The sequence below is a fragment of the Chaetura pelagica genome, unplaced genomic scaffold (assembly GCF_000747805.2).
Source record: "Chaetura pelagica isolate M959 unplaced genomic scaffold, ChaPel_1.0 scaffold116, whole genome shotgun sequence".
NCBI lineage: Eukaryota > Metazoa > Chordata > Aves > Apodiformes > Apodidae > Chaetura > Chaetura pelagica.
The window spans coordinates 5290004-5316449 of NW_009953655.1; the positions used below are offsets into that span (position 1 = coordinate 5290004).

At 39.3% G+C, this 26446-nt stretch overlaps 1 protein-coding gene across 1 annotated transcript; it reads right to left on the reverse strand.

Moving 5' to 3' along the window:
* Positions 1 to 2823: 2823 nt before the first annotated feature.
* On the reverse strand, positions 2824 to 26437 carry HTRA3 (HtrA serine peptidase 3). Its single transcript, XM_010000276.1, has 9 exons — positions 26333 to 26437; positions 18063 to 18162; positions 16078 to 16300; positions 15158 to 15352; positions 12536 to 12568; positions 11758 to 11872; positions 6562 to 6610; positions 4686 to 4781; positions 2824 to 3815 (listed from the first exon to the last, which is right to left on the reverse strand). Exons 3-9 carry the CDS (start codon positions 16246 to 16248, stop codon positions 3650 to 3652), a joined length of 825 nt encoding a protein of 274 aa, XP_009998578.1. The 5' UTR covers positions 16249 to 16300; positions 18063 to 18162; positions 26333 to 26437; the 3' UTR covers positions 2824 to 3649.
* Between the last annotated feature and the right edge of the window lie 9 nt (positions 26438 to 26446).

Genomic DNA, 26446 nt, shown 5'->3' on the forward strand with positions numbered 1-26446 from the left:
TGTATAGGAAGTAATTATCTTTGTTTTCCTAGCTTTTACAAATGGAAAGTGCCTCTCTTTCCAGTAACATCATTTCTAAACTGATATCAGAGGTACAAATGCGATGGAACACTTGTGTAGTGGGGGAGAAAACAGCCACAAATACTCCATAGGAGCTGCTACCTGGTGCTCAGGGAAGGTGATAAGGTGTGTGCCACACTAACTGGAATCTAAAGTCTCTCCATTACCTATCACTCTTGCAGAGAGCCATTGCTGTTTTGGCATGTTACCCTTCTCTCTTATCCCAGACTACTCTGAGGGGACCAACATAAGATGCCCTCCCTAAAGAAAGGAGTCTTCAAGTACCTGGTTCAGGCATCTGTGCAGCAATCTGGCCCAGAGTCATTCCCACCTCATTATGTAAAAGAATCCAAGAGACCCATCTTCTCTTTAAAAGATTATCTGCTAAGAATATGTTTTCTTCCTGTTTTGTGCTGTTTCCTGTTCTTGTTTTCTGCTTCACCCGTAACAGCCACCATATATTGATGAATGCCATTGTATTATCATCCTGTTACCTAACAACCTGTTTTCTACTCAGCATCGAGCCTGAAAAGTTGTCTTCAACGTGCTCAGCCCCAGAGCAGGCACAGGTGGGCAGGAGAGGCAAGAGTGAGTTCCCTTGCAGGGGTCAGCTTGCTGGCAGAGCTGCGCAGCTCCCACTGCAGGCCTCGCAGGGCCTGAAAGCACCCTGAAAGGCTCAGGTCTTTCTTACTGTTGTTGGTGAGCTCTCCCTATCCTTATTCTGATGATTAGGCCTTGCTGAAATAATGAACAGGCTTTAGAAATCTTTGTGGCAATAAAAGACTGGTCAGACTGATGGATATCAAAAACATTAATCTTGTTGACCCAACCTTGACTTGGAAAAGCTGCAGCTGCCAGTTTCTGGAAAGACCAAGATCACATTTCTGTTTCCTTTTTTTTTGCTTGAGAGACACAGCCAGTAACTCATAACAGAAAAGTCCCCTGAATGTTTTGTTTTGGACACTGACTGCATTTTATTTTTTCTTGGCGAAGAAACAAAGATAACAAGGTTGTGCTATAGACTTAACATTAACTGCTGGCATCAGAAGATGCTGACTCTATCTTAAGAATGAGCAATTAACCTTTGTAACTATGGCCAGTGTCAGGGGAATGAGAGGCAATTAATAAAGTCTGCTCTTACATCCCAGCAATTAAGAGTAACACCACAGCTGAAATGACAGACAGTCCTGCAGCCAAAGGAAGTGACAATGCTTTCTTTCTAAAAGAACCTCATGTGACCTTTATTCGCTCAGAGAGAAATCTGCTACAATGCAATAGCACTGGTAGACTAATATGTGCAAGCTCCACAAGATTTTCGGAGAAAGCTTAAAAAAAAAAAAAAGAATTGTTGGTAGAACACAACAGTTTTTGATGAGTAGAGAAACAGACTTTCTTTCCTTCATAGTGTTACAATTAAAAGGCCACGGCACTTGGCCAGTGCCAACAACAGTGTATTGTTTTAATTTTAATGCTGCTATGTCACTTTCAGACTCTATTCAGTATTGCTGTAATAAAAGTTGTTATGCAATTTATTTCAAAATCATTACAGTGTTATCTGGAAGCCAAAAAGCTTCTCTTACAATGAGAGATGCTAGTCATGCCACAGGTCTTCTTCCCAAACAATTGGTTGGGAAAAAAAACTAGCAATAAACCCACGGAAATATTTTAACTTGCCTGATATCAATCAATAGACAGAAAATCAAACACCCCTCACAAAATGTAAAATGGTAGTCCTAATGTGGTACACATGCATGTGACTTCAGCCATGACAGCATCCTCCTCCATGCCACAGCTATTGTGAATTCAGAACATGCCTTTGCTTTTTGTGAACTAGGGTGCTTAGATTTTTCTTAATGGAAAGGAGTTGATCCCTCTGAATATGGAATACTCAGCTATCTTTTTTTGGAGGGATGAAAGCAGCTGCTCTTTAGTGAGAGCATGGCTGTCATGCCATTATTCTACCACACGGGTGGAAATGTGATGGAAGGACACAGTATTTTTAGGAGGAATACACCCACCAGCCTTTCAACTGCATATAGTTGCAGTCATGGCCAGCCAGCAAGTAATGAATAGACTGCTCTTTCAGCATGTGTGGTATTGTGTAACACCAATGGTGCCAGGCTTGTCACAAACAAGTCAACTGAGGTAGCCAGAGTCTAGACATGATGACAAACTAAAGGGAAGGTTCTAGCTGCCCTAAAGACACCCTCTAATGTGAAACGGAGTTAAACAAAGACAAAAGAAGCAAGTCTATAAAGCACTGCTTGCTGTAAAAAATGCTCCAAATAGAGATACTCCTCAGTTTCTTAGGAACAATAGCAATATTCACTATGGAGTAAGATAAACCTGAGGGTTAAGGTACCTAGGAGACTTGGATTTAGCTCTCAGCAATTTCTGTCCCAGGTTTATTACATAAGAGTCTCATATGCTCTAGCTGTAAAATGGGGTTAATACTGGTTGCTTTTCTGGTGCTGGTCACATACAGGCAGAACTGAGGACAACAGGATCCCAACTAAATACTCTCTAAATTACATCAAAGCATAATTCATAAGTATGAAAAAGAAACAGTGTAAATAAATCAGTTGTGTGCAAAACATTTCTAAATATAGTCTAAATAGGCATGGAATAATTATACCATAGGGCTGCAAAGGATTTTTGTAACATCAGGGCCCAATTTTATGTAAGAAAATTTTATCTTGGGAGATCATATTCCATTCTGACAAAAGAGGGAGGAAAGATACTCTTGTTGAAGAAGAGGTTTACACCAAAACATTATTTGTGTAAACTTTAATCTCCTTACAGTAGAAACATACAAAGTACAAGCCAAAAGTAGTATAACAATTTTACAGCAAAGCTTATCAGTAAAATGCAAAACTAATTTGTATGAAATTCTTAAAAAATTGTGCACTTTATCAAACTTAACTTTGTTCAGCACATCGTTTTGATTTACATATAAGGCATTAATTCTATAAGAATCATTTACTATATTCCAAAATTGCATGACCTAGGTGTAACACTCTATAGCCTGATACCATTTGTGTTCCTTTCCATATTTACAGATTTAATCTACCTGCACTGACATGTAGCATAGGAGCACTAAGAACAACTACAAGCTTTGCCAATACTAGTTTCACATTGAAAAGGTTACATAAAAAAACCCAACAACGCTCAGTTGTGCATTGCAATAGCTAGGTTCTGCTGCAGCCGTGACTGTAGTTTAAGAACAGGTTCCCCTTTCAGCATGCTACCTCACTTCCAGTAGCATTTTGGCCTTTCAAAATGCAGAACTGTATCTGCCCTGAACCTGCAGAAATTGGAAGTGGACCCCATTTTTTACCAGCTACCCAAAATTTATTTTCCTCCTCCTTCTCCCCAGAACGTGGTTCTTAAATCTGTTTGAAAGTTACATCTTCTCTAAATGGCATAATTGAATTCATTCTAGCTACTATGTACAGAAATGGCTCAGGCAATTAAGTTAGTCCACCTTGTCATTAGTCAACAGGAAGTATAATTACTGTAGCTGTAAAGGAGGTATCTAGTGTTCCAGAGTAAGTGAGTGTAATTATGGTGAGAGCTTCCTCAATTCTATTTACATGACAACTTCAGGCTCAATGTTAAATAATAAATCATCATTTCCTCTTCGAACTTCAAGTAGCAGAGGTGATTCATTCATCACGGCCTCCTGCAGGTCACTGGAAGTCAGCAAAGGACGTCCATTGACTTTAACAATGATATCTCCATCTTGGATCCCTCCTCTGCAAAGAAGAAGAAGGCAGTAAGTATACATTCTATGCAGAGGAAAGGAAATTCCACCCTTCTGACTGCAAAAAATCCCAACCTGTAGTACTCACTAAATGCAAAATCAGACTAATACTATTTCATAGAATCAAGAACTCAATTTCATTCAGTATTCATTTCATTCAGCAAAAACACAACAAGAGTTAAAGTGGCCTAGCTTTCCCTTTGTCTTCCACAGAAATACAGCAAAGCAGAAACAGAGAAGTCATGCATTTGCTTTTCTCTCCTCAGTATGTATTTCAAGCATTGGGAATTAAACCACTCTCATAATTTCATGAAAAGCAAAGTCAAGTGTAACGTAACTACACAAAGCAGTGTAATTCAGAATAGCTACTTTTATTGCCCTTAATAATTCCTAATAATTTTTAGAAGTATCTTATTTATTTTCCAACTTTTCTATAAAATAGTCTTTTCCTCTAAGATAAAGCATTGTCTCAGGTAACAGCTCTGACAGTGTCTCACGTGAATGCTATCCTGTTTCTTGTTTAAACTCAATCCAGGTTTCTATTTGTTCATATTCAACATACTTATAAAAAAAATATGGTTCTTTGTCATCATTAAATTAATGACATTAATTAAATTTACATGCTGTTAGAGTTTCCTAATGTAATTTTTAAAGTTCAGATATTAAAATATTTCACTTTTGTAGATGTGAGTAGATATATTAACTTTAAAAATAAAACCTTAACCCACAATTTGTAATTGTTTAAATAAAAAAAAAAAATCAAGAATGGTCTGAGAAAGCACTTGAACATAAACATAAATATTTCCTACTAGCATCTATGTGGAGATATATTATGGTGAAGAAAATAATGTGTTTTACATACCTATGAGAAGGTGAGTTTGGAACAACTTCATGTACATAAATTCCACTTCTGACATCAGGAAAATCTGCGTTATTATGTTTCAATTCTTCCACCAAGCTAAAAGTAGAACAAAATTATATAGCATGGATTACATTACAAAAGCAGCATTAAAAATGTATTTATTCTATTTTTTTTTAAACTGAAAATTAATAACTTCACAGTTAATCATTTGCCCCTTGTTCTTGTGATGAGAACGTAGGGAATCTGAGTTTGGAATAAACGAGTAACATAAATTTTAATAGAGTCAAAGCTACCTACCTGTGCAAAGCATGCTATATTTAATGATACATCTGAAAGAACCTGACTTCTGATATTTGTTTGCAGAAGCAGCACAGAGGGCACTGTTGAAGAGCACAGGGACAATAGCACTCTCTGTCCTAGGTGCTGTACAGGGACAAAAGACATTCCTAGCCTAAGAATTAATCCTGGTGGTGGGGCAGAAATTTGCTGACAATTTTACTTTTTTCATTTTTTGAGTCATTCTTAATTTGTCTTTACCTAGAACAATATAGCTTTTGATAACTCCAGTCATCAGATAGATCAGAACTGTGAGAGTTTACATGGAAATTTCCCATTCCTCAAGTTTTGAGGAATTATTTGTGCATCTCTTTCTAAATAAAGACAACAGGAACCAGCTGCAAAATAGAGATTCTAAAAACATCCTCTCATTTCTGAGATTACATCATTTCAGGCCTGTGTACAGTGTGGGTTAAAAACCATCTTTAGAAAGTAAGGGTTTTAAACTAATGATGGATTACTCTGTTGTCTCCCATGGAAACCTGGGAAGCCTCAGATGGAAAGCAAGCCAAAGGGACTTCACACGGCTTGACTTCATTTGATTTCGTACTGTGGAAGCTAACAATGAAATGACTAGAGGGAAGTAGACCTTTCTTGAAAAGAGGCCTGGAGACATCTCACACTGCTTCATTAGACACCCCAAAAGCAGTAAAATCTCACATTGTGTTCACGTCACAATTACGCACAGAAACATTCTGAGTTTCTCTCCAGTGGTGGTGGCTCAGTGCTGTTAATGCCATTATACTGGCATTAACATACAGCTGAGGATCTCACCCTTTGGAGAGGATTGCAGGAGTGTAACTCAATAAACAAAGATGGTTTTACTACAACCGCAGCTGGAAATAGTCTTAATTTTTTAGTACTGCCATATTGGAAATGTGCCTAATGCTGGGAAAGAACACAGAAGTAAGAGCCATCGTTTGTTATCCCAGCATGTATCTGGGTAACAGCAAGACACTAAGCAATGTGAGAGAGAAAAAACAGTAAGGAACTGGAGGAGGGTGTCCATATTCTGGCTTTGTTAACATCGAGGCATGAAGCTTTAGTTCTGTGCTTCAGGAACTACTTTATTTCCAGTTAACAGTTGGGCACCAAATCTCACATTATACGGCCTCCACTGGCAGGGACAGAACTACTGCCAAGTCCTTGGGCAGCTAATCTGTCATCAGCACTCATGGTCACCTGAAAGCAGCAGCTTGTTTAAATGTCACCTAAAACCTGGTGTAACTCCAGACAACCTTTTCAAGAGCCAAAACCAATATTCAGGCTCTTCCTAATTTCCCTCAGCTATCAACAGGGCTTCCATTGCTATCCATATTTAGAGAACGACTGACAGTAATTTTCCAGGTCTCAGAACATGTATTTCACCAATACTATTAAAATGTGTGCAGACTATATAGAAGCTAACACACACTTCTGAATTCTTTGGAGATTTGTAATGAAAGCTGAACGATGAAGTTCTGAACCACTATTGACCACACTTAGGGGTCATGTTTGTATGTAAGATCATACAGATCTTACTTATCAGAAAGATACTCACGCAGGTGTTATTGTCAGCATTCTGATGCCAATGTAACGTTTCTTCCCATCTGAAAGTAACATAAAGCATGTTTAGAAATTTTAGGCAAACACTGACAAACATTACTACATTGATGGCCCAAAATACCTGGCAACTAAAACAGGACATATCAGCTGCTAACAAAACTATAAACAGAATTCATACACATCTATGCTGAGTTCAGTTTATATTTTGGTTAGCCTTGGTGTACAGAAGGACAATCCCTCCCTCTGAAAGTGAGAAGGTCATTTACACTCCATAAAAGTTTTCCTTCAGGAAATTCAGAAAAATTCTGTGATCTAGTATCACATGACTTCAGTAAATGGAAAATTTCTTAACCACCATTTCGTCTGAAACTGGTCAAGACAACTTAATCATATGGTGTTCTCATTAAAATGTAGAAACGGGATTTAAAGAAATTAAAATTCCCACCTTTTGGAGAAAGGACAAGCAAAAGACTTACGTCAATTCTAATGCAAATAGCTTGTTATTTCTACCCCAAAGAATAAAAAGCAAGTTTTAAAAAAACTATAGACTTTAGCCAGGACACCACCGAATTTTAAGTGGTGAAAATTCACTCCTTTAGGAACAGCAGTGTATTTCTGTAGTTGACTTTTAGCAGTCATGATGTTGCACAGCTGTCTGATGAAAAAAATGCAGCCTGATGACTTCCTGAAGTGAGTGCTTTGGTAGTTACTTATATCCGGTGTGAGAAATATTTCCCCGTACTTGCTCCAGCATAAGTACTGGAGCTTCTCCATGTTCTCATGTGAGGAGTTTGAAAAGGATATGTACAGAGCATCCTTGAACTCTTATTCTTTCCAAGAAAAATAGCCCCAAGTAAAGGAATTACTCCTGAACCTTACAAATGTCCAATATTCCCATTAGTGTCAGTGAAAACATCAACTACTAGACTGGATTTACTACACTTTGAACAACTTACGTCTGCTTTTCTCTGAAATGTTCTTGTTCTTGTGTATTTTAAAGTGAGATCAAAATCAGAAGAAGTCCAATTACTCAAAATTAACACATCAAAAGCTTTGGGCATGGCCAGGAACTAGTGCTCTCATAGTCCTTCTTTAGTCTACATGGCATAAATTTAAGTTTCCACTTTTTAAAAATATCCAAACTTGATAACTGTCCCACCTGAAAATAATCCCCCTGTCCTTGTAATGTGGATAGTTAAACAATGAAGTTGTCTTCATGAGACACAAATGACAGACTCTCTGGTGACAGTTTACTTACTGTCTGCATTAACCACATTTGCTGCTGGTTATTGCTAATTTAAAAGCAAATTAAGGGGTCAGGTACTCAGATTCTTATGGACATGAGTAACTCTGGCACATTAGTATTCCAATACAGTTAATTTCAGTGGGGCCAGGATATCGCCAAGATCTCCAAGCGAAGAAACAAATTCTGCACTTTCTATTCACATGGCAGGCAAAACTTCTCTGCTCACTCCTCTTGCACTTAGATCGCCTCGAAGGCTGGAGTTTCTTCTTAATATTTTGTCAAATCATTAATTTCTGTCTTCCATTCTAGAGGATCCACATTGGAACATTTTCTAGTTTACTGTTCTGCTCAAGTCTGAGCCAGAAACCAATGTCAAAGACTGCAACAGAGAAATTCCTATAGGATACTAACAAAAGACACTGATGTAAAAAAAATAAATAAATCAGTCAATGCTTAAGCATATACATGACTTCCAGAGGTAAAGACAGAATACACAGATGGTTAATACTGAGATGTAGAATGAGACACTTAACTTCATGCACCAGTTTGGGAATTCCTAGCTATAAAAGGAGGTTAATATTATTAGTGATAAACCCAAAATTAGCAAAGCTTCTCAGGACATTCAACAGATAATTATCTTTATGCAGAGTGTGGTAAATATTTGGTTAAAAATACATTAGTTATTATTATTACTCATGCATTAGGCAATATAGAATGTTTAGATAATAATAATCAAAGCAAATAATTAATTCAAATGCCATCCTCTCCTTTTTCTCCCCCATTCCCTCTTGTACTTCAGTAGATCATAATTTACAATTATATACAATGGATAGGACTTCAAAAATACATGCCTTCTATATCAAACTGGTAGTTGTCTGGTCAACTGACTAAGTTTAAAAGACTAAGGTCAAGCTCATTAAACAATATTTGAGTATCTTCTTTATGCCAGAGTAAATCTGGGAAGTGCAGTTTCCTAAGGGAATTTTATCCTCTTCAGGCAATATGATTTTTACAGCAAAATGGTAATACCCTTAAGTTTATTTTTATGACCTAATTGTACCATAAGGGTGGATCCCACTGAAACTACTGAAACATAACTGGAGCAAAAGAAAACATAATTAAAACATCCCAAAAATTCAGCTTACATAAATTGCTTATGTCAAGAAATAATGTCTGTGCAACAAACCTGAAAACTATTACTAAAGGCCTAAAAAATGCAAACTAAGTCTCAAATACGGTGAAAATACATCCTAGACATTCTCTTGCTCTATGCATCAAGGGCTTTAAAACACTTCACCCTGCAGCAACACTACAAGAGGTACTTCAGACAAGCAAAAAAAGAAATTAAAAACTGTCTGTGGCCAGGGTGTGCCAAGCAATGACAGTCACACTGATGTAAGTGTAAATCCTTTTCTTTTGATTAGGGGATAATAAAAATTATTTTTTTAAAAACCAGACAGTATGTTACAATCAAAAGATAAACTCAAATCTTTCTTTTTCTTTTCTCCTTAGGGTTCTATAGGCAAAGCTATCTCTAGGCCTCCTCTAGCTGAGCTAGGTTCATCATTCACTGGAGGCAAAGGTGCCTGACAGAGCAAGGTGGCTGATTTCAGTGGTGGCACCTCTAGCCTTCACAGACTTTCCAGCCCCAGTTACCAGGAACCCCCTGGCAAATGGCAGAATTTCAGCACAAGGCTTGGGTTGATGCCTCTGGAGCCACACCTACAGGGTTAGCCATCCCTCCCCCCTGTTTTGAGATGAGCAGTTTGGTTCTGAAGGGTGTCATCACCAATGATAGATCTGCTTCTCTCAGCAGTCAACAAACATTTAACAATGTGAGTGAATAAATAGGGGTTTTTTACTTGCTGTCTGAAACAAAATTATGTCAGCTACTTTGAAATGTACTTTTCAGAACAATCAGAACAGCTTTTTCCATTAACCTCCCTTCCCCAAAATCAACAAGAGAAAATAATCTGGGGAATCCAGCAAAACACAGATGAGGGGAACCATCAGAATTGTGATGGTCTCAAATATGAGACCAGATGCATAGCTTTAAAACCTCTGACTGAGAGAAGTCTCTGTAGTAACAGTATCTGAGAGAATATTGAAAGGACAATGGTGTAGGGAGAGAACCCTGGCATCAGCAACTGGATGAACTCAGAAGACAAGATTATTATCAAGATTCAAGAGAAGAAGCAGCCAACAGTCATGATACAAGATGAGCAGGGTGCGGACAGATAAACTGGCAAGCAAAAGAGAAAGGAAGGCTTGGCCTGGATGAACCATTACTAGATTAGCTTTGGCTGCCTAGCATGTAGAATGACACTTTGTACAGGGTGCCAGATATGAGGCAGGGACATAAAAAGAGTCAAGTACTGCAGTTGTCAGCTGCTGGTACATTTCACAGAATCAGAGAATGGGTTGGGTTGAAAGGGACCTTAAAGATTATCTAGTCCCAACTACCCCGCAAGGGCAGGGACACCTCCCACTAAATCAGGTTGCTCAGGACCACATCAAACCTGAACTTGAATACTTCCAGGGATGGAGCTTCCACAACTTCCCTGGGCAACCTGTTTCAGTGTCTCACCACCCTCACACCAAAGAACTTCCTCCTAATGTCTAACCTAAATCTCCCCTCTTTCAGTTTTGATCTATTACCTCTTTTCCTCTCACTACAAGCCCTTGTAAACAGTCCCTCCCCAACTTCCCTGTAGCCCCTTCAAGCACTGGAAGGCCACTATAAGGTCTCCCAAGAGCCTTCTCATCTCCAGGCTGAACAGCCCCAACTTTCTCAGCCTGCCGTTGTAGGAGAGGTACTCCAGCCCTTGGATCCCCTTAGTGAACCTTCTCTGGACTTTCTTCAGGAGCTCCATGTCCTTCTTACGTTGAGAGCTCCAGAACTGGACACAGTACTCCAGGTGTGGTCACACGACAGCTTGTTAAAGGCCCTGCTGGCCATGCTTCTTTTGATGCAGCCCAGAACACTTGACTTTCTGGGCTGCAAGCACACATTGCTGGCTCATTTTGAGCTTCTCATCCACCATCACTTACAAGCCCTTCTCCTCTGACCTGTTTTTGATCCATTCTCCCCCCAGGCTATATTTGTGCTTGGAATTGCCCTGACCCAGGTGCAGAACCTTGCACTTGGCCTTGTGGAACTTCATGCAGTTTACAGGAGCCCACCACTCAAGCCTGTCAAGGTCTCTCTGGATGGCATCCCTTCCCTCCAGCGTGTCAACCTCACCACACCCTTTGTCATCAGCAAACTTGCTGAGGGTGCTGTCACTGCCACTGTCCATGTCGCCAATGAAGATGTTAAATAGCACCAGTCCCAGTACTGACCCTTGGGAAACACTACTCTTATCACAGGCAGAAGCTTCTTTTTTCTCTTGCCTCTCCCACCCTTCCCCGTGTATTTCTTCTGTAATTAGCACACAGATCTTCTTCCACTGGCATCTGAGAGTCACAGTATCCAATTATAGAGCCCTGACATACCTGATCATGGCAAAATAAAGATAATCCACTGATAGAATGGTAGTGTGCACTATCAGTGGACAAGTGTTTTTAAAAGTTTTTACCTTATTCTCCACAGTACACCTTAATTTCCTTTCTGCTTGGACAGTATACAAAAGGGGAGGATGAGAGTCCTTGAACAAGTCACCAGCTGTTCTCAAGAGCATTTGAGACTGTACAGACTCATCTGTGTCCTCACAGGCCCATTTTCCCAGATTTATACTGACCCTGTCTGTTCTTTAGAGGTTGCAGTAATAAAACCTCTCTCCCACTTCTGTGAAGTTGTCTTCTATCTCCAAGTATATTGTGTTATATACTGTAAAATAATGCTGCTCCTTCCAGTAATAGGAATCCAGAGCCATGTCTTTTGGCACTTCAAGTGTCAAAAGTATCACGAAAATAACTGGAAGATGTCTCTGTTTCTTGCCTTACCTTTACTCTGCTTGTCATGCGACTCGGTGAGAAACTGAGTGATGCGGTCTGAAGGAATAGCAAAAGAAATTCCAGCTGTGACCTTCAAGGTGTTAATCCCAATAACTTCACCATCCTGTTGAGAGACAGCACCCAATTAATTTGCTTCTAAGTTGACAGGCCTCAGCTCACTGCTAGCGTTTCATGTTAAAAACTGGCTTGAGACATTTTAGAGTGTTGTAATCACTCTGGAAATAAACATGACTTGTAAGGGAGGATCTGGGCTCTGATTCACAATCCCTTTCACATTTAACTCTGATGGCCAAATTGCTTACAGTACAGTTTGTTCATTCAAGGTTCATGCCACCACTTGGCAAGATACTCTCCACTGAGCAGCCAGTGAGTCACTACTACCACTACAAGCACAATTCACCAGCCTGCAAAATCAGTGCTGGTTCAAAGTAATCCATTCTGAAATCAGCTGTGCAGATTAACCAGGTCCCATCTTTGCCATGTGTCCCAGGCTTCATAGAGTGAACGAGCGTAACTGCTCCTACCAGATCCCATTCTTCTTGTTGCTGTGTAACCTTTCTTTTGTTCTATGGGGAAATGTTTTCAATGGTGTATGAATGGGGACCTAATTTTCAGTTTGCCTTAGATTCAGGCTATCTGCCTGCCATTACCTAGAATGACTGAAAGCTGGTATGACCTATGAATCTTTGAAAAAAGTTGTTCTCCCACTTGTTTCAAGCTAGTTCTTGAAATAAAACAAAGCTAAAACCAAATCACATGGACTTACCAGATTAACTAGAGGTCCTCCAGAGTTGCCATACTGTAAAAATGACATAAGGAAATAATAAAATGATGTTTCACTGTAGAAAATGCAGTTTTCATTTCAAGCAGTAGATTGTCGGTAAGCAAATGAAAGAGAGCAGGTCATTTCTTAGGCAGGACTGAAGTACCACAGAAGTTTACAGGTAGGTCTTATCCTACCTGTTCACATCTCTTAGATTTTTTTTTTCTTTCCAGAAACAGGCCTCAAGTTAGGAGAAGCACCTTACCGCTCCAAATAGTTAGACCCTAAGTTTAAGAAGAATCATTAGATAATTAAAACAAGTATTTTGGTGCTTCTAAAAGTTGTCAGAACAAGGTTTTGAAATAATTAATTTATATTTAAAGTTGCATTTCAGTGAGGTGTATGCACAGTTCTTATGTAGTTTATTCATCAGTTTGGCTTGTAAATCTGTCAGTCTTTTACTCTTCTGCAGAAAACACAGTGCTTTATGTCTTTAATCACTGCAGATTGCTATGAGGTAGGTGTTATGTAAGGACTAATTTAATAAAAACAGACATGCAGTCCTTTCTAGGGCAGGCATATAGCAGCTCTGAGCAATCTGAAATTGCCTAATACCTAATGGCCTTCAAAGGAAGCATGCATCAGGACTACAGGAAATGGGAGTTGAAGTTCTGTGTCCATCTTCATGTTGGCTCAATAAGTTTGTTTTTGATTGAGGCCAGAGTTTTCAAGTAGGTCTACTGAACAGCCAAGAGCAGCAACTTACCACTCAAAACAAACAAAAGTGAAGTGATGCATGACAGCAGCATGAGCCATATAAACTGTTTACAGTTTGATAGCATTGGGAAACCTTATAGATTCACAGAAGAATGAAACAGACACTGAAGTTTTTAAAACAGCTTCAAATTGGAGTCAACAAAGATACCAGTTTCTTACACTGTATCTTTTCAGTGGTCAGAGGCTACCCACTTGATTTTTGTGTTGGACTGACACAAAGGAACCAATATAATGATTTTTCACCTTTCTGCAGCATATTATGTTCTATTCACTTGTCTTCTGCTTGAAGGATGGGATAATAAAAGAATTCTGGCACATGCAGTATAACTCCATTTAGGAACGTATGGGCCTGTTTTCTCCTGCCCCATGTTCCTGCTGTTCTAGCATTTCTCAGAAGGCAGCTGCATGCACATTCCTGAAGGAAAGTCTTGGCTGAGCCACAGGAATGCTCTGAATAGACCAGATCTCAAACTCCTCCCATTCTCAGGAGAAAACTAGTGCATTAGCTAAGCACAAAGCATCCCTATGCCAGGGATTATCCTCATTTTTTTTGTCTCAGATGGCAAAGTAATTAAAATACATTGTCATGTTCCTTACCTCCTCTACTGTCGCTATTCCATTTGGTCTAACATTATCTGTCACACTTGCCTAAACTTGCTCATTAGCTATTGAGGGCAGTGAATGCCTAAATATATACAAGGAAGCAGTCTGATCTTGGGGAAAGCATATAGTCCTGAAGTCAAGGATCCCATGTTCTGTCTCTGCCACCAATTGAATGTGTGCTCCTGAGTAATCCATTCTGCATAGCTTTTCCCTACTCTCCTTTCACAACTGAAAAAAGTAATTCCAGTTAAATGTATTGAGTTTCAGATCCTGGATCATACAGGAGCTTTTTTAAAAAAGCTCGCTTTTATATCACAGCTCAAGAAGTAATTACCCTCTTTTTTTCCATACCATTTATCTCATCAAGTCTGTGATGATATTTGTGAAGCGTTTTGTGTGTGTAAAAAACTGTGTTATGACTTGTTATGTCAAATTTGATATTGAGGTCCAGCAAATAAATGTTGAAAATATTTTCCTTTCAATGTGTAACAGATTTAAGCTTCAAAATTTCAGGCCATTATCTACCTCAGATACATATGCAGTGCTCTTTTTAGAATCATTAAAAGTTTTATACACATGCAAAGACTTTACTTAAGATGCTGGGATCCCTCCAAGCTGAAGGGATATATTATTTTCATGTATTTCTATACTACATTCAGTGCTAGGACCCTTAACTCCAAACTGTCTCAAACTTTGTTATTTTACATCTAGATTCTTACTTGAAGCATGTGATGTGCAAGTGGAAAACAAGAACAGCAAAAACCCCAACTTATGAGTTGTTACTAGGTGTCCTGTCTATAAATTGAAGCAGATACTATCAACTTGACTACTCCATCTGCTTCTAATACATGGAGATGAAAGAAACCTTGTCTCTATTGTACATCTTTCTTCGACAGATCAGCTGAAGCAGCAGAGAGAAAAAGGTGCTCATTTACTGCTGGTCTATGCAACTCTGTGCTACTGCACAGGATCAATAGAATAAGGGTCTGTCCTATGCAATATCTTCACAGCCAGCCTCAAAGAGGGCAGTTTCATTTAACATACCTTTCACAACACTAATGCCTGAACACAACTTACAGACACTTCATAGTCTTTTATAAAAAGAAGAGCCCATCATCGATTTTAAACAAAGCTGCTTCAATTAAGTAGATTCATCTTTCAGAGCACACACTTCCCTGCTGAATAGGTGGGGGTTTCATGGTCCCATGGCTGTGAAGCTTAGCTCACCACATACCTAGTACTTACATTGATAATAGCATCTGTTTGAACATAATCCATATCCGAGTCCCGCAGGCCAAGTTCTTTGCCATCTCTCTGAGCAGTGCTGACAATACCTGTTGTCACAGTGTTCTGCAAGGCAAAGGGACTTCCAATTGCCACCACGAATTCTCCTGGCCTCAGATCAGCAGAGTGTCCCAGTAACAACACTGGTAGCTTTTTCTTAAACAAACAGAAACAGCAAGAAATAAGCATGAATGTATATCCCAAAAAAAACCTGATTGGAAAGGTCAAAAACTAGCAAGAAGTTGGGAACACAGACTCCACATTACATTAGTGAAGGAGCACTATCATATACTGAAAACTTACACCAGGTAGAATTAGCACACTGCAGTGTTGCTGCTTTAATGCTTCTTCAGAAACAGACTGCTAGTAGCATCACCTTTCAATTTCATCCGGAAAAAAAAAGCCAGCAAGATTCTAAACAGATTTCCCCGTATATTTATTTAAGGTCCCTTCCAACTCAAAAAATTCTGTGACTCTGTTTTCCAGCAGACTGTTCTTTCCCCCTCCTCAAAATACCTCACAAACCAGCTATTGACCAGCTTTCCACTCACCCTGCACTATGTACCAACTTGCAGTCCGTGTATTGGCACAAAGCTAGAAGGATCAACCAAATAGCCTCAGTCTTTAGGTAAAGACAGCAGAATCTGGCCACATTAACTGAGCTACAGTGTTTCCCCATCTTTTTTAGCAGTTGCTAGCAGAGAAGACAAAGTAATTTAATTCTAAGATACGTAAAAATTCCAGGCCCACAGAAGTAGTTTGTTCATTACATTGTTTTCCCCAGATAAATTTCCATCCCTAAACATATATTCCAGCCAACCACTCTTTGCTAAACTAAACATAGTTCCCAAATTAATCCCTCCACCTTTTACGCCACTCACCTTAGGGTGAATCTTTATTGTTGCAATGTCAGATTTCTTGTCAATGTCTCTGATGGTTGCTTCATAGGTATCTCCATTCTGTAGCTGCACTTTCAACTGTTGTCTCCCTGATACAGCATTGGTGCTTGACACCACATGGGCATTGGTCACAATTAAACCAGAATCAGACATAATAAATCCAGATCCACTGGAAAGTGGAACATTTCGACCAAAGAGAGGGTGCCTGTACAAAAAGTAGTAACTATAACTCATAAGGGAAGCATAATTTAGAGAAAATTACATTAGAAATCATGTACTGCCTTTCACCCTGAGAAATAACAAAGCATTTGGTGACCAATGTTACAACCCTGACAAAAAAAAAAACACAAAACAACAAATTTTTAAAAAATTACAAAGAAGGGTTAATTTTCTGAAAACTGTGACTGCTTTCAGTCAGCCAGGGAGATGGGAATGGAGGCTTTCAGACAACCCACAGCATCCTTTCCCTTGGGTTTCAAATTCTATCTTTATAGGCTTTCTTGCAAAGAGGCTAGGTGACAAAAAGGGATGAAGGAGGAGCTCATCTGATCCCACTGGTTGCTGCTTCTACACAGGAAGAAAAAAGCCAGGAAATAAAGCAGAAAAATGGACTGACCCTCTAATAGGAAAACGGGTAAAAGAAGGAAACTTGCAGCTGTACAGGGGAGTACAGGAAGAAGTGACATCTCATGCAGCCCAAGTGTAGGCTGGCAGGAAAAACCATGTCTGGAAACTGAAAGGACTGGGAATGTGAAAGAAAATAAATAAAAAACCCTAACAATGGGTAAAACTTTGTGGGAAACAACATTTGCTGCAATATAGACAGTTAAAAGACTTTATAAACAGTTTAAAGTATTATGACTTTTCTCTATGAACAATTGCTGTAATGACCTTAGATTTGTTAGGGGAACAGAAAGTGCCTGGTCAGTAGAAGATGAGAAAAGGTCCACAAATTCTTCTTTCCTTAAAGATGTGGTCCTTATTAGGAAATTGTTTCAAAGTTCCAGGCTATTTAGCAGTAAAGAATTGGAGCCAATCCCAGGCAGAAGGCAGCATCACAGTTAGCACCCAGCAGGCTGCTGGAAAAACATTTACTTACAGGGAAAGAGCAAACAATCATATGCAAAGTTCTTCAACATCTTCAACTGTAATATTCTCTCAAAAGACCAATCACCCTGTGCATGAAGCTATGTCTCAGAAAACCTGATTATCTCAATCTTTCATATTAAAAAAGCCTATAAAATGTTATCCAATAAATTCTCGAGGCTATGCAAAATTAGAGTGCTCCAAGCAGAACGGTATTCAGGTAATGGAGTACAGACTGTATTTGCAGTAATTTATTTTGACAGCAGGTTGGTTTGAGCACTTAATGATGAACCTGCCTCCCAGATTGTTTTGAGCATTCAACGTTAATTAATTTCCTGCCTCAGCTCCAGCTTCAGTACATTAAATATTGGTATGGTTTGGTCAGCAAATGTCCTACATTTTTTCCAATCAGAAATAATTTCTGTGTTTAGATAGGTTACATCTGGCCAATATGCTGCCTCTTAATGTTCTCCATGCCAAAATAAAATCACTTCTCACTGAAAGGGTAATAAACAATAAGGAGCTATATTTTTCCAGGTTACCTTCTAGACTTGTTTTATTTTAAACTGAGATAACAAACATAATCCAATAAGCAACATATTTTAGTGGTGGCTGAAGAGACCTCCAAAGATGAGACAGACTTATTTTATGGCAGATAGTAAGAATTGTGAAGTACTATGAACACTGTAAGCCAAATAAAATAGATCTAAACAGGAACTAAATATGCAGATGGCTAGTTCTCCAGATGTGGAGAGTGTGCTGTAGTGCTTCAGAGTACTTTGTGAACTTCAAGAATTCAGAATGAAAGTTACTACAATGGAAAAACTTTGTAGAATTTTCTTAAACAATACAATTAAAACACATAGAATTGAAAGTGTTACCTGAGGAAAAGTTCAATGTGGACAACTGCAGGTGCAATCTTTTCCACCACATCTGCTATGAAGTTGAATTTGTATCTTGGGCTGCTGGACTGTAGGTGACCTATACTAGCAGAAAGAATTGGATATGTTAATAAGACAATACACTTTTTGACCAAGTAGGTGAGATAAATAGGCTTTGGTCTATTTCTCCTACTGGGATAGCTTCCAAACAGGTATTGGAAAAGGAATCACACTCATTAAGGTTGTTCAAAACTTACCCACCATTTTGCGTGATTCTAAGAAACGTACACATGAGCATCACTCAACTATAATTTCTTGTACTTTCTTGTAAGTCTACAAGCCTTGTCTCTAGTATTTTTCCTGAGACAACTACTATTTATTATCCAAAACATATAGGGTCATAGATAAGTCAGGTTGGAAGGGACCCCAGAAGGTCTCTAGTTCAACCTTGTGCTCAAAGCTGGGTTGGCTACAAGGACAGACTAGGTTGCTCAAAGGTTCTGTCCAGCTGGACTTGCAAACATCTAAAGATGGAGAAACTCTCTGGATGACTTTTCCCACTGCTTCACTGTCCTCCATGAGGTAAAAGACTTTTTTTTATATCTAGTCTGAACCTCTCTTATTGAGACTCCTGTTTTGACTCATGCCCTTTGTCTCCTATGCTCCCACCATGCACCACTGTAAAGAGCTCAGTCCCATCTTCCTGACAGCTTCCTCATGGACACAGGAGGGATCTGTTAGGTGTCTCTTCTCCAAGCTGAACAAGCCCAGTCCTCTCAGCTTCTCCCGGAAGATATATCCAGTCCCCTGAAGCACCCTCATGACCCTCTCCTGAACTCACTTCAGTTTGTCAATACTTTGCTAGTATTGAGGGGTCCAAAACCAGATGCAGTATTCTAGAAGTGGTCTAACAAGTGCTGAGTAAACGCAGCTGCAGCATTTGGGAACTACATGTTGAAACCTGGTGTAAATTAGAGCCTTTGCACCTAAGAAATTTTGCAAACTCACTTTTAAGCTGTCAGAAGCCTATGGCATAACAATAGCTTACTAAACACTAAGCACTCTGATAAAAGCCAGAGTGGTACTACATTAAACAGCACTATACACAGCATTTGTAAATACTGAATATCCTTCTGTAGCATGAAGAAAAATCTTTGAAGAGAGGGAAAAAAGTCCACAACATCCTGCCTTATAATATTGCAACATCACAAAGTAATAATACTACTTGTGGTAGAATGTCATTCTTATCTGCAATCCCTAATACATGGGGACATGTTACCATGTATAGCAAACATATGTAAGGGAAGGTATCGCCACACTCCAATAGCAATCTTCCATGTTCACAGCCTGTAATCAGATACAGCAATAACATTTTTGGCTTTTTTCAAATCTGAGGCAGCAGAACACTGTTCATCCCAGGAAATACAATTATTTTCTGCCATTTAGTCAGGAGAGAGAGGCTTGTAAGTTCTAATTTCTAAACAATATCAACTCTCCAGAAGTGATGCTTTGCACCATACTGATTTGCTCTGAGTTCAACTCATGCTGAAATATGAACTTACTCCACAGAAGATCTTGCAAACAAAGTCAACACCAGATTTTAAGGGTTCTAGATTTGCCCATTTCTATATCACATGTAGTGAGTCCAGATATAGATTCTGTCTTTTGAAAGTGTGTACCTTTCTTTCATCAGCTGCTCTTCACTCAAGTATTTAAAGGGAAAGTAGGTAGGAGGCATCACAAAAAAAAAGGAAAAAGAAAGAAGGCAGACATTTAAGAATGTTCTCACACATTTTGGTATTCTGTGTAGTTATTAATTCAGACATAATTTTCACCAATCCCTATCTACAGGTGTTTACTGACCATTAAACCTTTTAACTTGTAAATTACTTGGGTTGAATATAAATATTAAAGTACAACGGGGCCTAACCTATCCTAACCTATTTACAAAAAAAAGATGTCTCACTGTTTCATTCTATTATTTGAATGAATTCATAAGGTAGTGGGTGATAGAGAACTAGTTGTTATAGTTTCTATAGTCTCTCAGAAAGCTTTCACAATGAAGTGTTAAGGGACCTACAAAATCAGAAAGTAAAAAGGCCTTATATTACAACAGTATCCAGAAGACCTGAAACAAAGAGAGTAACATAGAGAAGGAACCCAACACTGGTACCAACGAAGAAAGCACTGAAGAGACCAAACCAAGACAATTAGGCATTTCTCCATGAGTTCTTTTTCCTGTTACTGGATATGGTATTTACTTCTGAGGGGAAAGAAATCATGCTTACATTTAACAAGCTAAATTTATATGATGCGGTATAAACAGAAGGAAAAACTTGGCAGGACTAGATGATTTTGTCTATTATTTTTATGTACATTCCCATGCACTCTGAAAAATCCCTCTAAGCAACTGAATATGTTTGTTCTAGTACTTAGTTTATGAGACACTGCAAACAGGAATTACAGTCAAACGTAAGCACAATATACTGTCACTTCTTTTTGTGGCTGGGCCACTGAAGATTTATCTTACCTTCAGTTCACAAGCAGCTTGCCTGACAATGCAATACATCCTTTGAAGTCTACTACATGACTTTGAATGCTTGCACACACAGTGGTGTTCACTGATGTGAAATCACATTATCATCACATTTTTCTTAATAGAAATTACTACATACGTATGAAAGACAGTTGGCTAGACCCTCAGCTGGTGAATTAGAATAGAATTGGAGGAAAAAGGCATGATGAATGCAGGCTTTCAGTTGGTGTAAGTCAGCATAGCTCTATGTGAATCAGGGCAACTAAATCCCTTTGAATCTGCTGAGTGCTGAACTGTTCAGCCCATGTCAAATTGTCCCAGCATTACACATGGCCAAAAGGAAAGGAGGATGCTTGTTGAAGAACTCAGTTCTGCACCACTCCTGACTAGCCACCAAGGAAACATCATGAGCAGTGGCTTTCCTAGTATGATTTGGGGTAGGTAGAGAGAAAAAGCTCTTAAAGAGGTAGTGGATGAATGTAAAAACAGCAAGAGTCAAAGAAAATAAAATGCAGCAATAGAGAGAGGAGACTGAGGCAAATCTTGTCTTGTTTCCATATCATAGTGAAGTATTTCTGAGTCTGAGCAGAAGTCTAGAACCTCTCTGCTGGGATGAGAAGACAAGAATACTCAAACCTGAAGATGGATTCAAATATGAAGGGCAAATTTGAAACAAAGGAGGATCAAGAATAACAGACATACAAGTTTTGTAAAAAAGGTGTAGCTGAAGATCTACTAGTCTGATTAGAAATGAGCAGTTCTTACTAGTGTCTGCTGGGGACTAAATACTGGTGAAAACAGATTTAGGAAGTTGCGATGTCTTCACAGAAACTGATCTCTTTTGAATAATTTTCTGAAAATTGTTTTAATCAAAAGTTATCACTATACTTTAAGAGGGAGGAATTCCAGCCTGAGAAACTGAAAAAGGAAGCAACATCTAATACTATGTAAGTTGTGTAAGGTCACCCAGAAAACAAGTGTTTTAACTGTAGCAGTAGAATCAGGGCTTAGTGTCAGACCTTCAGTCTATGCTGTAATTTGCATTAGTTGCTAGACATTAGCTGCTGCTCCTATTCTCACTAAAACATAAAATTAAACACATGTATTTTTCTGTCTTGATTTCCCCCCCTTGTACCCAAGATATTCTTGCTGTCTTGCAGAGTTTCACAAAGCTCTCAGACCTCTGCTGGTCTGTGAATGTATAAGCTCTGAGTTGACAGCAACTTTGTATTTTGACCTATTGAGATTTGCCAAGTATTTTTTCAAAAATGTCTCAATAACATCCATTATTTTCCATGGCATTAATGCATGCTCACACTATCCAAATCTAAGTTATCTTGGAAAAGAGCCATGATTTAATCCAATTAACTATCTGTTGTATAACCAAAATATCAAAAGTGCTGCAATCAGGTTGTACTTGAAATGAAATGTATGCTAGATGAGTCTTCAGTTGTTCACACATTTCTTGCTCAAAAGAACTAACTTTTCCCAATCTGATCCATAGTCACAAATGAACCAGATTTTCATCCTGTCACTTCAAGTAAGTTATTAGATATTCAGAAGCTCTCCAGCTCCTCTCATAGAACACTTAAAGTAGAAACTTCAAAAATGTCTCAATAACATCCATTATTTTCCATGGCATTAATGCATGTTCAGTATCATCTCACACTATCCAAATCTAAGTTATCTTGGAAAAGAGCCATGATTTAATCCAATTAACTATCTGTTGTATAACCAAAATATTAAAAGTGCTGCAATCAGGTTGTACTTGAAATGAAATGTATGCTAGATGAGTCTTCAGTTGTTCACACATTTCTTGCTCAAAAGAACTAACTTTTCCCAATCTGATCCATAGTCACAAATGAACCAGATTTTCATCCTGTCACTTCAAGTAAGTTATTAGATATTCAGAAGCTCTCCAGCTCCTCTCATAGAACACTTAAAGTAGAAACTTGGATGTAAGTGCATAAACTGGAGTTAAAGATGTTCAAATCTGTTTTGTAACATTTGATCTTATGTTTCCAGTTCTATGGGCTCCTACTACATTGTATTTACATGGCTAAAGCTAAGTGCCAGGTGGAAGTATCTTTATTAACAGCTTAAGACTTTTCTTGCATAGTAGTGTTCGCTCCAGGCTACGAGTTCATTTAATAGTGTTTTATTTACTTTTTTGCAGAGCCAGTAGATCCACTCCAATCTCATTAACACTGCTGTGAATCAGGAGCAACTCCAACTAATTTGCAGTCAACCCAGTACACAGAAAACTGATAAAATATGAGCAGAAATAAATATGAGCAGAAATAAATAATCATAATCCCACTGAAGTCAATAAAGCTAGACCCATTTACATTTGCAGAATACTAAAAGTGTCTGAATATCTGCCAGCTTACTGCATGTAGTGTTAGACCAACTCACATTCAATACTTTATCTTAAAGACAATACATTGTATTAAAATCCACAATTTTATACTCATTCAGAATCTGTAAACCTGGGAAACACTTTCTTGTAAGGAGGTTCCCCCCTTCTGTCTTAAAACCAGGTTCAGAAAAGATCCATGTTCAGGAAAATTATTATGTCTAAGGGAGGACTGCAACCTGGCAGATCAGATCACCAGGGATAAACACTGTCCCTACTGTGCTTTCATGGAAAGAAATGAAAGACAAATAAAAGATTATAATGTCTCTGCTTCAAAAACAGAAATATCTGCTGGAAACATAGGTTCATGGGCAGCTTTTCTGATGACTTCAGCATTAAGATCAAGTTGCATAGCTGTGCACTGACCATATAGCCTTGGTGAGTTTAGTGCCACATTATGGTTCAGGCAACTTGTTTATACAATGGAAGTCTGCTGTGTGCAGATGAAAACAATTTGGTGAACCAACAGCAAAGTGGCTTTTGTGTGCAGTGCAGCAATCACAGCGGCCAGACGGAGACAGAGCGACACAAGCCTTCCAGCACAGACACCTCACTGCCTTGCTGGCTTCAGATGCTAGATATTCCTCCTTCCCAAGTGACCCTCAGAAGGAGATACAATGAGAACATCTCCTTCCTGTCAGCCATCCTGTTCAAACCAGTGCAATACTATTCTCTGAGTATTTACCAAACACTCAACAATATTCATCCTCACCTCAAACTGTTTGAGTTCAAAAGGAACTCAAAACAAACTCAGACGTAAGAAAAACAATCAGTAAAGGAATGTGACTGGAGTTTGTATTTCCAGCCCATACCTTGCAGTGTATTTACCATACAAGCTGACTGTATGAGTAATAATTTTCAGGGCACAGACATATTGAAGGACATCAATGATAGAGCTACTGTATCTCCATGCAGTACACACCCCCTTTAGAGTACTACCTACAACTTGCTTGGCAAGGTGTTACTCAAAATAATCCAGGCTTTCAACAAGGAATAAAATATTTTAAATTCTGTTAGGTTTGGAATTACCACTCTGTCATCCTGGGCAACTTTCCTCCCTTCCTTTCTGCATCTTTTACTGTCTTTTACTAGACTTGTCACTAGGAAGCCACAGCTAAGTCTTCTCAGCCTGCCTTAGTTTATCACAGCCAGAATCTAGCTTAGCATCAACATAAGCAACTGGAAATGGACAGGACTAGACATTTCAAAAGCTGCTCCTCAGGGTCATTGCATGTTCTGAAAATGGCCTAAGTCACAATAAGTAAAGCTACTGTTATCTAAAATATTTTTCATATATGTATGGTTAAATAAAACTGGATTAACTTCCTAACTAGCTTAGCCCTTCAAACTCTGAGTCAGCTGAGGCAAGATTTCTTTCAAGAACAGGGAAAAGAAAAACTTGACAGTAATTTTAAACTGTTGACTTTATTCTAAACCCTCTCATTACAGCCACTGCATGTTATTGTTAAAAAAAAATAAAATACCATAATTGAGTTCTATTTCTGGTTTAACCACCAACTCACTCTGACCTTGGGCAAGACACTTGGTTTCTTTGAGGTTCAGTTTGTGCAGCTGTAGAATTGAATAAAAAAAAATTAAAACTTAACAGAGAACCAGATGCTTCATCTAAGCTGAGGTTTTCTGGGACAAAAAAATAAAGCCAAAATAAAGCAAACATTTGAATAGTCACCTCTACTTCACATGTGCAAATTCCTAAGCCTATTAACAGTAGATTCAGAAGGATTCCTTAGAGAAAATGTCATATATACCAAACCCCAAGCACTCAGTAAGCCCTTATAGATGGAGGCTAGCTCCCTTATTTTGGTTAAACATTCTGATTATTTCACATGGATCTGTTCCCACCAAGTATCAGGAATACTAATGGATGCTGATGTGAAAATGAACAGGCAAATGGCAATTTATAACTACAAAATACCGGACAGACTGATCATTGCAGCTCCAGGCTGGCATCTGGAGCAATTCTTGGCTCTGAGGAGATACTCCGAAAAGAACTCCTGAAACACCACTTGACTGTCTCTCTCTCTGCACCAGAGTTTACCTTCTCTTAAAGAGAATGATACATGAAAGGTTCCCATTCACAGAAAAACTACAAAGTATTCCTTTTCCCTCTGACTGCTCCTCTCATCCTCCCACACCTCCCCATTAATTTTGGGAAGTTTCTATCTATGGATAAACAGGATGGATAGTGCTTCCCATGGCATAATGGAACATAATGCATTATTTAAAACTTCATTATGTATGTGCCTTTTTTTCCCAAGAACACTATGAGAAAGGTAGCAGAAGCAAACCCCTAAGAAACGTGTCAGCAAGTACAGATATCAGCAGTACTAATACTTCCATAAAGTGTCCCATCTTAAAAAAAGAAATAAATTACCAACTTAAATGCTTACTGAACTTTCTGAAGTTACACCATCAAGCCTGAAGCTACTACAGCATATCACAGTATCTGTGCAGCTGTTATTGCAAAAGGAAGACCATTTGATACCCTGTGTCAATATTTTAAACTGTAAAGCAGCCTTGCAGGCAGTTTTTCCCACTTTCCCACTCTACAGAACTTCTTTTGAAAACAAAGCAGGCAAAATACTGTGTTTTAGGTGCTGTATATACTATACTAGGTTGTTCTTTTTTATGCCCTGTTTGAACTGCATAGCTTCAAGATATATCTTCTGCCCAGAGATGCCTGTCAGGTGGATCCAATTAACCTTCCATACACCACCAGGGAAGCAGAAGCATTCCCAGGTCCCTGCTCTGCTTGTGCAGGTCCTGATGCAATGGATCTAGAGAGCAGCCTGCACGGGCAGGGCCACCCAAGCTCTTCAGCGGTGAGTGCCCACATCACGAACCGAGCGCGGCACTGACAGGACGAGAGCAAGCTAGTGAAGGGGTGATGGCTGAGGTCACTGCTGCCCTGCCCTGACAGCCCCACACCGAGCTCGCTTCCCTGCCGTCAGGTGCATTCCCCTCCTGCTCACGGGAGCGCTACAGCAGCGACATGCGCAATGCCGAGGTGTCCCCGGCCACGCTACGGAGGGGAAACTTCCCAAACCACAGCCTGATGCCTCCAGCCCTCACTGATGACCAAGGAGGAAGTTTTTTTGCCATTCAAAAGGACCTCAACACCCCACGCCACAGAGACCACTGGCAGCTGGGCAAGATACCTTGTCCTTGCAGACTCTTAGACTCTCTGCAACCACGCAGTCTTCCCAGGTCACTGAAAACCATGATTTTTCCTTTTGCTGGAAGCCGGCGCGCCCCTGCGCTGCCCACCCACCGCCCTCTGCCCCACCATGCTCCTACCCGATTCACAGGCTCCCTTCTGGACCTGGGCGACGGCGGGCAGGCCGTGCTGCAGCGCCTTGCGGCTCACCGCCTTCAGCTGGCAGATGTTGTCGGAGGCCCGGCCGTCGCATG